General features: G+C 40.9%; 1 protein-coding gene across 1 annotated transcript in view; it reads left to right on the forward strand.

Moving 5' to 3' along the window:
* LOC126484283 (trehalase-like) overlaps positions 1-16679 on the forward strand; it is a 327239-nt gene that overhangs the window by 165347 nt on the left and 145213 nt on the right. The window contains exon 3 of the mRNA XM_050107710.1: positions 14652-14785. Coding sequence (XP_049963667.1) covers positions 14652-14785 — 134 coding nt within the window. The remainder of the gene's footprint in view (positions 1-14651; positions 14786-16679) is intronic.

The following is a 16679-nucleotide window of genomic DNA, read 5'->3' on the forward strand; positions in this document are numbered from 1 at the left end:
CTGATATTTTCCTATGGGATGGCCTAAAAGGCAAGGTCTACAGGAACAAACCACACAACTTGAAAGATTTATGAGGGGACATCATCTATTGAATCCAGGCAGTGACACCAGAGGTCCTGACAGCAACATTGAAGAATCTGCAGCATCATGTTCAACTATGTTTACAAGTCAACGGTGGACACTTCCAACATCTTTTGTGATTCAACTCTATTTCCCCATGAGCAAGGGATGACACCTTTAAGTGTAAATTAAGCAAATGTTTGACTGTGGGGCCTCTTTCAAGTGGGACACCCTGTATTTTTCTCTTTTATTCCTTATTTATTCAGATATTAGCACCTGAAATCCATTCGTTATGTGCTGCAATTCATCAGTCCTCATTGCCTGATGACCAGAGTGTCTTGACTCCTGCTTTTAAGCTGCACACATTTTGCTTTTAGTTATCAGTTTTAGTTGTTAAAGTTTGAGATGTCGATTCTGCCACATACTTACATTTTAAGTATCTGATATCTCTCTTGCCCCCCCCCCCCCCCCCCCCCCCAACATGGACCATGGACCTTGCCGTTGGTGGGTAGGCTTGCGTGCCTCAGCGATACAGATAGCTGTACCGTAGGTGCAACCACAACGCAGGGATATCTATTGAGAGGCCAGACAAACGTGTGGTTCCTGAATAGGGGCAGCAGCCTTTTCAGTAGTTGCAAGGGCAACAGTCTCGATGATTGACTGATCTGGCCTTGTAACAATAACCGAAACGGCCTGGCTGTGCTGGTACTGCAAACAGCTCAAAGCAAGGGGAAACTACGGCCCTAATTTTTCCCGAGGGCATGCAGCTTTACTGTATGATTAAATGATGATGGCGTCCTCTTGGATAAAATATTCCGGAGGTAAAATAGTCCCCCATTTGGATCTCCGGGCGGGGACTACTCAAGAGGATGTCATTATCACGAGAAAAAAAAAAAAAAAACTGGTGTTCTACAGATCGGAGCGTGGAATGTCAGATCACTTAATCGGGCAGGTAGGTTAGAAAATTTAAAAAGGGAAATGGATAGGCTAAAGTTAGATATAGTGGGAATTAGTGAAGTTCAGTGGCAGGACGAACAAGACTTCTGGTCAGGTGACTACAGGGTTATAAACACAAAATCAAATAGGGGTAATGCAGGAGTAGGTTTAATAATGAATAGGAAAATAGGAATGCAGGTAAGCAACTACAAACAGCATAGTGAACGCAGTATTGTAGCCAAGATAGATATGAAGCCCACACCTACTACAGTAGTACAAGTTTATATGCCAACTAGCTGTGCAGATGACGAAGAAATTGAAGAAATGTATGATGAAATAAAAGAAATTATTCAGATAGTGAAGGGTGATGAAAATTTAATAGTCATGGGTGACTGGAATTTGGTAGTAGGAAAGGGGAGAGAAGGAAACGTACTAGGTGAATATGGATTGGGGCTAAGAAATGAAAGAGAGAGCTGCCTGGTAGAATTTTGCACAGAGCACAACTTAATCATAGCTAACACTTGGTTCAAGAATCATAAAAGAAGGCTGTATACATGGAAGAAGCCTGGAGATACCGACAGGTTTCAGATAGATTATATAATGGTAAGACAGAGATTTGGGAACCAGGTTTTAAATTGTAAGACATCTCCAGGGGCAGATGTGGACTCTGACCACAATCTATTGGTTATGACCTGTAGATTAAAACTGAATAAACTGCAAAAAGGTGGGAATTTAAGGAGATGGGACCTGGATGAACTGAAAGAACCAGAGGTTTTACAGAGTTTCAGGGAGAGCATAAGGGAACAATTGACAGGAATGGGGGAGAGAAATACATTAGAAGAAGAATGGGTAGCTTTGAGGGATGAACTGGTGAAGGCAGCAGAGGATCAAGTAGGTAAAAAGACGAGGGCTAGTAGAAATCCTTGGGTAACATAAGAAATATTGAATTTAATTGATGAAAGGAGAAAATATAAAAATGCAGTAAATGAAGCAGGCAGAAAGGAATACAAACGTCTCAAAAATGAGATCGACAGGAAGTGCAAAATGGCTAAGCAGGGATGGCTAGAGGACAAATGTAAGGATGTAGAGGCTTATCTCACTAGGGGTAAGATAGATACTGCCTACAAGAAAATTAAAGAGACCTTTGGAGATAAGAGAACCACTTGCATGAACATCAAGAGCTCAGATGAAAACCCAGTTCTAAGCAAAGAAGGGAAGGCAGAAAGGTGGAAGGAGTATATAGAGGGTCTATACAAGGGCAATGTACTTGAGGACAATATTATGGAAATGGAAGAGGATGTAGATGAAGATGAAATGGGAGATACGATACTGCGTGAAGAGTTTGACAGAGCACTGAAAGACCTGAGTCGAAACAAGGAACCCGGAGTAGACAACATTCCATTGGAATTACTGACGGCCTTGGGAGAGCCAGTCCTGACAAAACTCTACCATCTGGTGAGCAAGATGTATGAAACAGGTGAAATACCTTCAGACTTCAAGAAGAATATAATAATTCCAATCCCAAAGAAAAGAGGTGTTGACAGATGTGAAAATTACCGAACTATCAGTTTAATAAGTCACAGCTGCAAAATACTAACTTGAATTCTTTATGGACAAATGGAAAATCCGATAGAAGCCGACCTCGGGGAAGATCAGTTTGGATTCCACAGAAATATTGGAACACATGAGGCAATACTGACCCCACAACTTATCGTAGAAGAAAGATTAAGGAAAGGCAAACCTACGTTTCTAGCATTTGTAGACTTAGAGAAAGCTTTTGACAATGTTGACTGGAATGCTCTCTTTCAAATTCTGAAGGTGGCAGGGGTAAAATACAGGGAGCGAAAGGCTATTTACAATTTGTACAGAAAGCAGATGGCAGTTATTAGAGTCGAGGGGCATGAAAGGGAAGCAGTGGTTGGGAAGGGAGTGAGACAGGCTTGTAGTCTCTCCCTGATGTTATTCAATCTGTATATTGAGCAAGCAGTGAAGGAAACAAAAGAAAAATTTGGAGTAGGTGTTAAAATCCATGGAGAAGAAAGAAAATCTTTGAGGTTCGCCGATGACATTGTAATTCTGTCATAGGCAGCAAAGGACTTGGAAGAGCAGTTGAATGGAATGGATAGGGTCTTGAAAGGAGGATATAAGATGAACATCAATAAAAGCAAAACGAGGATAATGGAATGTAGTCGAATTAAGTCGGGTGATGCTGAGGGAATTAGATTAGGAAATGAGACACTTTAAGTAGTAAAGGAGTTTTGCTATTTGGGGAGCAAAATAACTGATGATAGTGGAAGTAGAGAAGATACAAAATGTAGACGGACAATGGCAAGGAAAGCGTTTCTGAAGAAGAGAATTTTGCTAACATCGAGTATAGATTTAAGTGTCAGGAAGTTGCTTCTGAAAGTATTTGTATGGAGTGTAGCCATGTATGGAAGTGAAACATGGACGATAAATAGTTTAGACAAGAAGAGAATAGAAGCTTTTGAAATGTAGTGCTACAGAAGAATGCTGAAGATTAGTTGGGTAGATCGCGTAACTAATGAGGAAGTATTGAATAGGACTGGGGAGAAGAGAAGTTTGTGGCACAACTTGACCAGAAAAGGGATCGGTTGGTAGGACATGTTCTGAGGCATCAAGGGATCACCAATTTAGTATTGGAGGGCAGTGTGGAGGGTAAAAATCGCAGAAGGAGACCAAGAGATGAATACACTAAACAGATTCTGAAGGATGTAGGTTGCAATAGGTACTGGGAGATGAAGAAACTTGCACAGGATAGAGTAGCATGGAGAGCTGTATCAAACCAGTCTCAGGACTGAAGACCACAACAACAACAACAAAATGTCTCTTACCTGTACACATAATGACATGAAATCCAGCACTCTCATTTGCATGTGACACTGTTGTAACATTAGTCTAAAATTGTGAATTTATTCATAAAGTTGTCTTAAGATACATTTCCATAATTTTTTGTACTGGGTGAAGAATCTCTCTAGATATATTAATTCTTTATTAAGCAAATGTATAACCTATGCTTTGCAGTAAAATAGTTATTTTTTTATTTTCCACTATTTATTCTGGTAGCTGATCTGTTTTGCAATTATAATTTGGAGATGGTATCATGATTTATGTGGGGCATGTGCCTCAGCTTAGTATTTTTGAGAAACAATTCTTTCTACATCTACTTCTAAATGACTATGGTGCAATTCACTCTTAAGTGTTTATTAACATGTTCAGATAAAAAAAAATTATTTACCAAGTGGCAGCAGGAGAACAGATGTATAAAGATATTGAAATGTGCAAGATTTTGGAGCCAATGACTCCTCCTTCTGGCAAAATGGTTGAAGGGAAATGAATAGGAATAAAGGAAGAAGACAGCTGAGCCACAGTATATGGGAAGAGTTTGGAAAAGTTGCCCAGATCCCAGGGTCAGGTGAGGCTTAATGGACAGGGTGAAAAAGAAAGATTGACTGTAGGAGTCTGCACTGGACAAGATTTGAATATCTGAGAGCATAATGGTGGCAGGTAGCATGATACACAAGGCACAGATTACTGACAGAACATTGTGCATGAGTTAATAAAAGTGAAAATCTAAGTGCATTGTATGTGGTAGAATCAGGGATGGCGAAAAATAGTCATATCAGAAAGTTAAATATATAGAAAACTAAAATAGATTGAAGAAAGCAACAGTTACACAGAAGAAACATGTAGAACAAAGAAACAATATTGTGAAAAAGAAAGTTGCTACTCAGAGTATAGCAGAGATACTGGTTCACAGAAAAAAAAAAAAAAAAAAAAAAAAAAAAAAAAAAAAAAAAAAAAAAAAAAAAAAAAAAAACGACTCTCATAAATATAGCTTTTGATTAGTAAGGCCTTCATCACAATTAGACAACAAACATGCACATACACACTCATGCAAACACAACTCACACACACATGACTGCAGTCTCAGGCAACTGAGGCCACACAGTGAGCAGCAACACTAGGGCATGAAGGGAATGGCGACTGGATGGGGGTAAGGAAAAGGTTGGGGTGAGGAATGGTAGGGTAGGGTCAGCAGTCAGAGGCATGCTGTTGCGGAGCATGCAGGGATGAAGTGGAAAGAGCATACAGCAGCTATGTGCAGTCGAGATGTTAGACGGTGGGCAGTGGAGAGGTGGGGAGGGGTGAGGGGGATAATGGAAAAGGAGAGAAGTAAAAAAGAATGTGTGTGATGTGGGAATGAGGGCTGTGTAGTGCTGGAATGGGAACAGAGAAGGGGCTAGATGGGAGAGGACAATGACTAACAAAGGTTGAGGCCCGGAGGGTTATGGGAACATAGGATACATAACAGGGAAAGAAGTCTTAGCCCCACAGAAATATCAGTCTTTTCCATAGGCCTCACCTATTGCCACACTCCCAAATTCAATCATGTAGAACTTGTTAAACACCTTCTCTCCTTCTCCCAGTCTCTACAGTGAAGACACTTTTCTGCCATGAACCCTAGCAATCAGACTGAACCAAAGACCAATGCTGAACCATGCCTAGCTCACTTCACTCCTCCATCCACCCATGATCCACCACCATTGCCCCCAAATCCCCCCCCCCCTCCCTGTTAACTTTCCAGAATTTCTTAACCTTGAACCTTGCCTCACCATCATTCCCCAAATCCCTCAACATGGCAACTAACATTACATCCACAGAAAGAACCACAGTCTACCATCTAAAACAGATCCTGATCTTACTATACAACTTGTGTGTAAAGGCTCCACCACTGTTGTTTTGAACTGTGATGATTATCTGGCAGAAGGACTCTGCCACCTGCACACCTTGGCACAGTGACCTCATTCCAGAAATCCAGAGGATGTCCAGTCACTTCTCAAGTTCTTAGGCCCATCCCGAACCTCTCCCCAGAGTCCATCCCTCTGCTTACCCCTATCATTCCCTGTTCTCCTACCTTCTACATGTTTCCTGAAGTCCATAAAGCCAACCACCCACGATGTCCCATTGTGGCTGGTTACTGTTCCCCACTAAGAGAATCTCTGCTCTCATAGACCAACATGTTCAACCTATTACCCAGAATCTACCCTCCTATATAAAAGATACCAACCATATCCTCCGCAGACTCTGCACGGTTCCTGTCTCTTTATTGCATGGTGTCCTGCTCATCACTATAGATGCCACCTCCCTTTACACTAGCAACCTTATTGACCATGTCCTTACTGCTACCAAACACTACCTTTCCTAACACCTGACAGGTTCCAAAGCAACAACCTCCTTCATAGTCCCATGAGCAACTAAATCCTCACCCACAATTACTTCTCCTTTGCAGGCATTACCTACAAACAAATCCAGAATTTGGCTATGGCACCATTTAATGCCAGCCTCTTCATGGGCCATCTAGAGGAATCCTTCCTAAACACCTTGCTGAGATTCATCTATGACATTTTTGCAATTTGGATAGAGGGTGAGGGCACCCTATCCACATTCCTCCAGGACCTCGATTCCTTCTCCCCCATTAGCTTCACCTATTCCTGCTGAAGCCAACAAGCCATCTTACTGGATGTTGATCTCCACCTCAAAGATGGCTACATCAGCACCTCCATCATATCAGACCTACCAACCACCAGTAATACCTCCACTTTGACAGCTGCCACCATTTCCATACCAAGAAGTCCCTTCCATACAGCCTAGCCACCCACGGTCATGAAATCTGTAATGACAAGCAGTCCCTCTTGAAATATACCGACGGTCTCACTAAAGCCTTCAGGAACCATAATTATCTCCCAAGCTTATTCTAAAACAAATCTCCCATGCCTTACCTTTCCAGTCTCCCCCCACCTCACAAAGTCCCTCTATTTGGTCAAAGAGGAGCATTCCACTCATATGTCAATGTCACCCAGGACTGGAGCAACTGAATTACATTCTCAGCCAGGGCTTCAACTGCCTCTTGTCATGCCCTGAAATGAAAATTGTCCTGCCCACCATCCTTCCCACCCCTCCCACAGTGGTATTCCACTGTCCACCGAACCTGCGCAATTTACTTGTCCATCCCTACACAACTCCTGCTCCCAACCACTTACCTCATGGCTCACATTCCTGAAGTAGACGCTGATGCTAGACCTGTCCTATCCATCCTCCCACCACCACCTACTCCAGTCTGGTTACAAACATCACCTATCCCATCAAACACAGGGCTACCTGTGAAACCAGTCATGTGATCAACAAGCTAAGCTGCAACCAGTGTGCTTCATCTATGTGTGCATGGAAACCAACAAGCAGACAGTCTGCAAGAATGGCCACTGACAAATTGTAGCCAAGAAAAAAAGTGGACTGCCTTGTTGCTGAGCACACGGTGAAACATCGCATCCTTCATTTCAGTGAGTGCTTCACAGCCTGTGCCATATGGGTCCTTCCCACCATGACCAGCTTTTCTAAACTGCACAGATGGGAACTTTCCCTGAAATACTTCCTATGTTCCCATAATTCTTCTGGCCTCGACCTTCATTAGTCATTGTTCTCTCCCATCCAACTCCATCTCTGTTCCCATTGCAGCACTGTACAGCCATCATTCCCCATCACACCCATTCTTTTTACTTCTCTCCTTTTCTGCTGCCCCCCCCCCCCCCCCCAGGCCCCCCATCCCTCATCTGTCCACTGCTCTCAGTCTAACCTCCCAACTGCAGATAGCTGCCCTACCCTCTTTCCACCTCATCCCTGCATGCCTCCCAACAGCATGTCACTGTCTACAACCCCTACCCTACTATCTCTCCCTCTCCCCACCCCAGACTGCTGCTTAACCCACCCTATTGCCACTCCCATCATGCATTGGTGCTGCTGCTCACACTGTTTCCACAGTTGCATGAGACTGCAGAGTTGCCTGAGACTGTAGTGATGTGTATGTTGTGTTTGCATGAGTGTGTATGTGTGTGTTTGTCACCTAATTGTGATGAAGGCCTTACTGGCCAAAAGCTATATTTGTGACAGTCTTTTTGTTATGCCTATCTGAGACTCAGCATCACTGCTATATGGTGAGTAGCAACTTTCCTTTTCACAATACCGTTACATTCCATCCTGGATTTTCCATTATTACTCCAAAGAAATTAACGTAAATTTAGGGCAGGTGGGTTACGACTACCAAGGACATGCTGTAATGCCAGTTCTCACCTGTGGAGTTCTGAGAAACTGGTGTCTGGGGGAAAAATCCAGATGGTACATGTGATGAAACATGCACCAAGGTCATGATTGTCATGTTGTAGAGCAACAGGATATTGTGTGTTGCCAGTATACACCCTCTGCCTATGCCCATTCATCCTAACTGATAACTTGGTGGTAGTCATGCTAGTGTATAAGGTCAAACAGTGTTTACATGACAGCTGGTACATGACTTCTTGTTTCACAGGGTTCTCTCCCTTTGATTGCATATATTTTGCCAGTTACAGGTCTGGTACAGGGGGTGATAGAAGGGTGTGAGGTGCAAGTCTACAATGGAGATGATCACAGCGATACAAGCAGTAGAGTAGGGAAATGGGTGCAGAAGAAGCACAGGATCTGACAAGGATATTGCAGAGACTGGAGGGCAACAAAAAGCTATTCTAGGTGTGGTGGGAAAAATGTGAGACAGAACAGACCTCGTTTCAGGGAATGATTTTTTTGTAAAGATAGCCATGCAAAAAAGCTGATTAATACTTTCAAGTCCCGTATAATACTGAGTGACAAGATTTGTACTACTAAGTTGTGTTTTGGAGGGATCAGCAGTATCAGGACTGGATGTTATGGCCCAGGAAATCTGCTCTTGAACTAGGCTGATGAGGTAACTATGTCCAGCGAACTTCTTTGATGCCCTCCATCAGTATCAGTCCTATCTTGCATATTGTGTCACTTACACAACTTTCCAGTCTTTAAGTACAGATCTCTCAATGACTGACTGGTTATATATGATTGCAACATATGGAGTTATTGTATCAGCATACTCTGAGAGAAACCTGACTGGTATGCAATTGGGACTGGAGGCCTCACCTTTATTAAGTGATTTAAGTTGCTTTGCCACACTTAGGATTTCTACTTTTAAGTTACTCATCAAACAATGGAAAATCCAGGATGGAGTGTAACAATATTAGAGAAGGAAAGTTGCCACTCACCATATAGCAGAGGTGCTGAGTCACAGAGAGGCACATCACGATAGGCCTATTGCCACTCAGCATTTCCTCTATTCGGTGAGTGGCAACTTTCCTTCTCTAATATTGTTTAAGCTACTCATGTTAGCAGTTATTCTTGATTCATATTTTGGAACACTTACTTTGCCTTCTATGGTGAAGGAATTTCAGGAAACCATATTAAGTAACTCCACTTTAGTGGCACAGGCATCAGTAAAATCACCATTGCTATCACATGGTGAAGGTATCGATTGTGTGTTTCCACTGCTGTACTTCACACATGACCGGAGACTCTTTGGATTTTATGTCAGATTTCAAGACAGAGTTGCTTTGTGGAAAGTATTAAAAGCATCTCTCATTGCAGTTCTTGCTAAATTTTGAGCTTGTGTAGCATTTTGCCAGTCTTGATGGTTTTGCATTGTTTTAAATTTGACATGTCTTTTTTGTTGCTTCTGCAACAATGCTCTGACATATGTGATATTGCACTCACTATGTTATTCTAAATTATGATGCAGTGTTCCTTCAGACCTGCATGGATGTCTGAAGGAACAAGAACTGTAGTGACTAAAGCCATAATGAAATACACAAAATGTATTCATAGTTCTGAATGTAGACTACCATCAGCTGTAGAATGGAGTGACAACAATGAAAATTAGTGCAGAAACAAGACTCAAACCTACTGGGTGAGGTGGCACAGTGGCTAGCACACTGGACTCACATTCAGGAGGATGACGGTTCAATCCCGTGTCCGGCTATCCCGATCTAGGTTTCCCGTGATTTCCCTAAATCACTCCAGGCAAATGCCAGGATGGTTCCTTTGAAAGGGCACAGCCAACTTACTGCCCCATCCTTCCCTAGTCCGAATTGATCGATGACCTCGCTGTCTGGCCTCCTTCCCCCGAACAACCCAACCCAGGAATCAAACCCATGTTTATCATTTATCGTAGCAGCTGCCTCACCAGTAGGCTATCCGAGCAAGACTCACAGCCAGACTCAAACTTCCATATGTTGTCAACTATGTTTCTACAACCTAAACTCATACATCCATTATGCATGTAACTGTACAGGGGAGACACACCATTTGAAGCGCACTTGCTTGGTATCAGCAGATAAATTGGATATTGTAGTGCACATTACTCCAAATTAGGATGTAATATTCCTTTGGAGATGCATGCATAATAATAACACAATCACTGTAATATTGTATTTATCTGCTGACACTGGGCAAGCAACTTTCAAGTAAAATGTCCCCCACCCCCTCCCCCTGTATGGGAATATACATAATGGATGTACAAGTACAGGTTGTAGACACACTGTTGATGACATATGGAAGTTTAGATCTAGTAATGAGTCATGCTGGGATAACCTAACGGTTGGGCAATCACTTGTGACAGGCAGTAAATCTGGGTTTGATTCCTGGTCCAGCACAAATTTGGATCATCGTATTTCCATTATACAACTGATGGTTGTCCATATTCACAACTGAGAATACATTTCATGTCTTCTGACCTGTTGTGTTCCATGGGGATCAGTACTATCTCTGTTATTTTATTTGGTGTTTGCCTCTCAATCACTATTGGTACTATTTCTTTGAAGATAAACTGCATCTGGTCTACACTTACATATTCAGATGGAAAGGAGTGGAGTCAGTCTTTCAGAAAGGCCTCAAGCAACTTTTTTATCTGCTTTTTTAAATAGATGTATTTTACATTTATTTTTGGTAGGTTCAGATGTTAAGGTATTCAGTCTTGCTACAAAATCTTGTGGTCACTAATCCCTCTGTCCATAATGCTGCTCCCTATTTGTTCACAAATATTTGTTGCTGAGAGGTGAATTATGTTTTCACAAACATTTGAACTTCAAGTGCACTCCTGATCTAACTGTTCGAAATTATTTTCTGAGAACCCATTCAGAATGATTTCAGATGACATTTTATGCCTACCTCCAACTTTAAATGTGTATTTTTGCCAACATATTGAGGGTAGATTGAAGTCACCGCCAAACTATACCTGTATGAGTGGGGTACCTATTTGAAATGAGATTCAAGTTTTCTTTGAACTGTTTGCAAACTGTATCATCTGAGTCAGAGGGTTGGTAAAAGGAACCAAATATTAATTTATTCCAGTTTTCAAGTATAAACTCTATCAGTACTAACTCACAAGAACTATATATTTCGATTTTATTACAAGGTAAACTGATTCTGACAGCAATAAACACTCCATCACTTACTCTATTTAATCTGTCCTTTCTGAACACAGTGAAGTCCTTTGTAAAATTTTCAGATGAACTTATTTCCAGCCTTAGTCAGCTTTCCATAACTATGACAATTTGAGTTTCAGTGCTTTCTGTTAGCACTTTGAGCTCTGGTTATTTTGAAACGCAGCTATGACAATTTACAACTACAATACTGATTATGTTTAGGTGTATAGTGGGAGTGCGACAGAGTCAGATTTCAGATGATCTAGAAATGGTTGGTGACTTTAAGATAGGAGGGAAGTCTCTGTACTGTAGCTTGCAGGTGTTGATCACTAAGGCAGATGTACACCGAGGTGACAAAAGTCATGTAATAAGTCATATGCACATAGGCTGTAGTATTATGCACATGAGCTATAAAAGGTCAGCGCATTGGCATAATGGTCATTTGTACTCAGTTGAGTCATGTGAAAATACTTCCAACATCATTATGGCCACGCAATGGGAATTAACAGACTTTTAATATGGAATAATTGTTGGAGCTAGATGCATCAGACATTTCATTTCAGAAATCATTAGGGAATTTAATATTCTGAGATCCACTCTATCAAGCGTATGCCAAGAATATCAAATTTCAGACATTAACTCTCACTGTGGACAGTGCAGTGGCCAACAGCCTTCACATAACAATGACAGCAGCAATGTTCACACAGAGTTTTAATCACTGACAGGCAAACAACACTTTGTGAAATAACCACAGAAATTGGTGTGGGACATATGACAAACACATCCATTAGGTCAGTGTGGTGAAATTTGGCATTAATGGGTTATAGCATTAGACAACTGATGCTATTGCCTTTGCTAACAGCACAACATCACACATAGTGCCTCTCCTGGGCTCATGACCATATTAGTTGGAACCTAGATGACTGGAAAAATGATGCTTGGTTGGATGAGTAGCAATTTCAGTTGGTAAGAGCTGATGGTACGGTTCAGTGCGGTGCACACCCCACGAAGCTATGAACCCAAACTGTCAAGAGGGCAATGTGCATGCTGGTAGAGGCTCCATAATGGTATGGACTGTATTTACATTGAATGGACTGGGTCCTTTGGTCCAACTGAAACTATTGTTGAGTGGAAATAGTTATGTGTGGCTACTTGAAGACCACTGTGCATCCATTAATGGATTTCATCTTCTCAAAAAACAGTGGAATTTTTATGGAAAACAATGTACCATGTCACTGGGTCACAATTGTTCATGGCTGGTTTGAAGAACATTTTGGACAATTAGAGGGGATGATTTGGCCAGTCAGAGTGCCCAACATGAATCCCATCAACTATTGCTGTAACATAATCAAGTAGCCAGTTCGTGCACAAACTCCTACATTGGCAACATTTTTGGAGTTATGTACGGCTACAGAGGCAAAATGGCTCAATATTTCTGCAGGGAACTTCCAACAACTTGTTGAATCTGACATGATATTAGAAGATATCTCATTACTTTTGTTGCCTCAGTGTGCATTCCATGGATGCTTTGAAACCAGAAACTATGGGACAGCCAGGCTGACTGGGTTTGTGGACCTTACAGAGAAAGTAAAAAGTTGGTGTGTGTGGTTTTGACAAGGTAAGAAGTTCTATGAATTTAGTTGTTAGGCCTTGTGAGGGGCCCATGTTTTGAGGAGGGACTGTAGGTCACTTTGTATTACAGGGCAGCATCTTGATGGCAGATGCTGTATGCAAGGGTGTTAGACAGCTGGCATAGACCAATCAAGAATGACAGTAGTAGATCTCTTGTCTACTGGGAGGATAATGATGGAGTTATCCCCATTTAGGGAACAAAGAGCCTGGAGTTCTGCAGATCCTATGATCCCTCTGCACCCACTTTCTCACCCTATGGCTCCTACCACTGCGACTTGCTACTTGCCACATGCGCCCTTCTATCATCACATGTACCAGCACTATAACTGACAAAACTTATATAATCAAAGGGAGAGACACCTGTGAAACAACAAATGTTGTGTACCAGCTGTCGTGTAAACACTGTTTGGCCTTTTACATTGACATGACTATCACCAGGTTCTCAGGATGAATGGGTGTAGACAGAGGGAGTATACTGGCAACACACAATATCCTGTTGCTCTACAACATGACAATCATGACTTTGGTGCATGTTTCATCACATGTATCATCTGGTTTCTTCCCCCAAACAGCAGTTTCTCAGAACTCCGCAGGTGAGAACTAGCTTTACAGCACGTCCTTGGTTGTTGTCACCCACCTGATCTTAATATATGTTAATATCTTTGGTCTAAGTATTCCTTCTGAGTAACTATTACTTTCTTCACTCTCTTTTAGTTTTATATATATTTTACTTTCTAGCAAGACTGTTTGTCTCCATCTCTGATCTCTATCACATAAAATGCACTTAGCTTTCCACTCTTATTAACTCAATCACTATGTCTTGTCAGTAATCTCTGCCTTGTTTATTATGCTACCTTCCACTTTTACTCCCTCAGGTTTTCAAATCTCATCTAGTGCAGACTCTTACAATCAGTCTTTCCTTTTCATCCTGTCCAGTAAGAGACTTACTGACCCGGTGTTCTGGTCAACTTTTCTGAACTCTCCCCATTTCCTATAGCTCAACAGTCATTCCCCTTATTCTTCTTCCTGTTCCTTCAACCCTTTTGCCAGAAGAAGGAGTCACTGACTCCAAAAGTTTGTAGATTTCAATATCTTTATTTATATGTTCTGCTGCCCCTTGGTTAGTAGATTTTTTTTATCTCATCATGTTAATAAGCACTTAAGAATAAATTGCAGAGTAGTCATTGAGGTGTAGATGTAGAAAGAATTGTTTCTCAAAAATACTAAGCTGAGAAACATAGCCTACATAAATCATGATACTGTACAGAAGAACTTAGCCTTTCAGTCTTATTAGCACATGCAGTGTTTTGTCAGTAATTTCTGCCTTGATTATTACCGTAATTTGCAGCTTTAAGCTCTCATGTTTTCAAATGTCTATGGTGCAGCCCCAATAATCAGTCTTCTTTCTAATCCCATCTGTTAAGTCTCCCCTGAACCAACTTTTCCAAATGCTCCCCAATTCCTACAACTTTTCTTCATCCCATGTTTTGCCCCTTCAATCCTTCTACCAGAAAGAGGAGCCACTGGCTTCAAAGCTTGCAAATTTCAATATCTTTGTATGAGTGTTCTTCTGCCACCAATCAGTGAGTAGATTTCTTTATCTATCAAATTACATTATATTTTCAAAACTGATTATTTTTATTGACATATTAATGTGATCAGTTATGCATGTTGAATATTTTTTTCCAGAGATGATATTGAGACAGCACAGTATGCATCAACAAATGAAGCACGTGAAAATATATACTACCAAATAAAGTCAGGAGCTGAGTCCGGATGGGATTTTTCTGGACGATGGTTCATTAAAGACAAAACCAATGCTGGTAAACAATAATTATTATGCCTTTTTGATTCTCTAAAGCTGACTGAAATAATTTAACATTTGTCATTTCTTACATCCACTAACAGCACTTCCTTATATAACAACAATGGAAATACCTGGATGGAATAACATCTAAAATAGAGGAAAGGCAGCCTCTCAGCTATAGTTGATTGTTGTGAGCAGTTGCCTGGGTAGCTAAAGGTGGGGAGAGGTAGGAAAGGACACATGAGGTGAGGCAGATTTTTTGACAGATGATACAATGGCTGTGTAACAAGATATATAGAGTTCAGAGGATAGAACATACAACAGCTAGTGAGAGGGAGGGGAGAAAAGGAAACAAAGGTAGAAATGAAGGTGTAAACAGGGAGGGGATAGAAAAAAAGAATGGGCGTCCATATGGGATGGGGAAGGAGGAATGATAAGACAATTTTTGATACCATTAATTATTAATATATTAATAAACTCATTTAGAAGAAAATCAGCTATGATTGAAACTGTATAAAAACAGAGAAAGTCAAGTACAAAAATTAACATAAATAATGATGATAGGTTAATCCTCTTGTTTGTGCAGAGAGATATATGAGAGAGAGTGAATTTGTGATGTGTGTGTGTGTGTGTGTGTGTATATGTGTGTGTGTGTGTGTGTGTGTGTGTGTGTGTGTGAGAGAGAGAGAGAGAGAGAGAGAGAGAGAGAGAGAGAGAGAGAGAGAGAGACAGAGACAGAGAGAGAGAGGTGTGCCTTAACTGTCAAGCAGGGATGCCATTTTACATAACACAAGTGGGTGTGCAGCATACTTTGTACATATGTAAAGAATAGCTGTTTTCATGTTACCATGGTAAGCATGTATGTGCAGAATTACAGTTTAATGTTAGTTTAATTAGAGAACGATAAAATGAACTTACATAATATGAGTTTAAGAACTGTTTGTTTAAATAATAATGGAATTAACTTTCATTATATTGCTCTCTTGCCATGGACAGGTATTATCCTACAGTAATGACCAACTCAAAGCATTAACCAGTGCAATTGCATCAGATACCAGCCAACTGCATATTTGATTACTAATTATCTTGTAGGAACTATATGCTGAAAAAGAAAAGAACACGAAGGCACTTGTGCTGCAAGAAATTATCATCTCTACTACAGAGCTGAGAAATATTAAATGAGAGATATAATTCCAGAGAATCATAAAACAAGGCTTGTGGAGAGGTGCTGGGACCTTATTTGGCACATAATGAACAATTTACATAAGAAACACAAATGAGGTGTTTTGAACATCAAAACTACAAATCTAGAGAACTTAAACTTCCATTCTTATATGTCAAACACATCACACAGACAAAATGATCAAAAAATTCTGGAGATTAATATGATTGATATTTTGCTTATGTGTAAAGCTTGGCATGAACATAACACAAGAGCAGAAAGTCAATTACTTTGAAAAATCTGTTTGATTATCTACCAACCAGTACAGTAATGTATGGGTAGAACGTTCTTTGTTAGAAACTGAATCAGGAAAAAGACCAAATCGAGAATCTCTTAACAAAGCACTGATTGCCGTAATGCAGGGTTTCAAAACTCATAACACTACAGATATGTAGAAGTATACTCAGTCACATGAAGCTGATAAGAAGGACTCAACACTGCTAAGAGGAGAAATGCTTAGAAACAAAACCTTTACAGTTCGTTAACAATAAACCAGTAGCACTCTCCTCATAGGCATCTGCAAGGGGGCCCTGAGGAGGCAGTTGACACCCAACCACCATTCCCCCAACTCAGACAATCCCTATCCCTGGAATCTGGAGTACAGTGTTCTGAAACTCAACAGTTCATTTACAGGCTGACAATTACTGAACTGTACGAAATAAAATCGGCGTAACTTCTGAACGGTTTT

The sequence above is a fragment of the Schistocerca serialis genome, chromosome 6 (assembly GCF_023864345.2).
Source record: "Schistocerca serialis cubense isolate TAMUIC-IGC-003099 chromosome 6, iqSchSeri2.2, whole genome shotgun sequence".
NCBI classification, from domain to species: Eukaryota; Metazoa; Arthropoda; class Insecta; order Orthoptera; family Acrididae; genus Schistocerca; species Schistocerca serialis.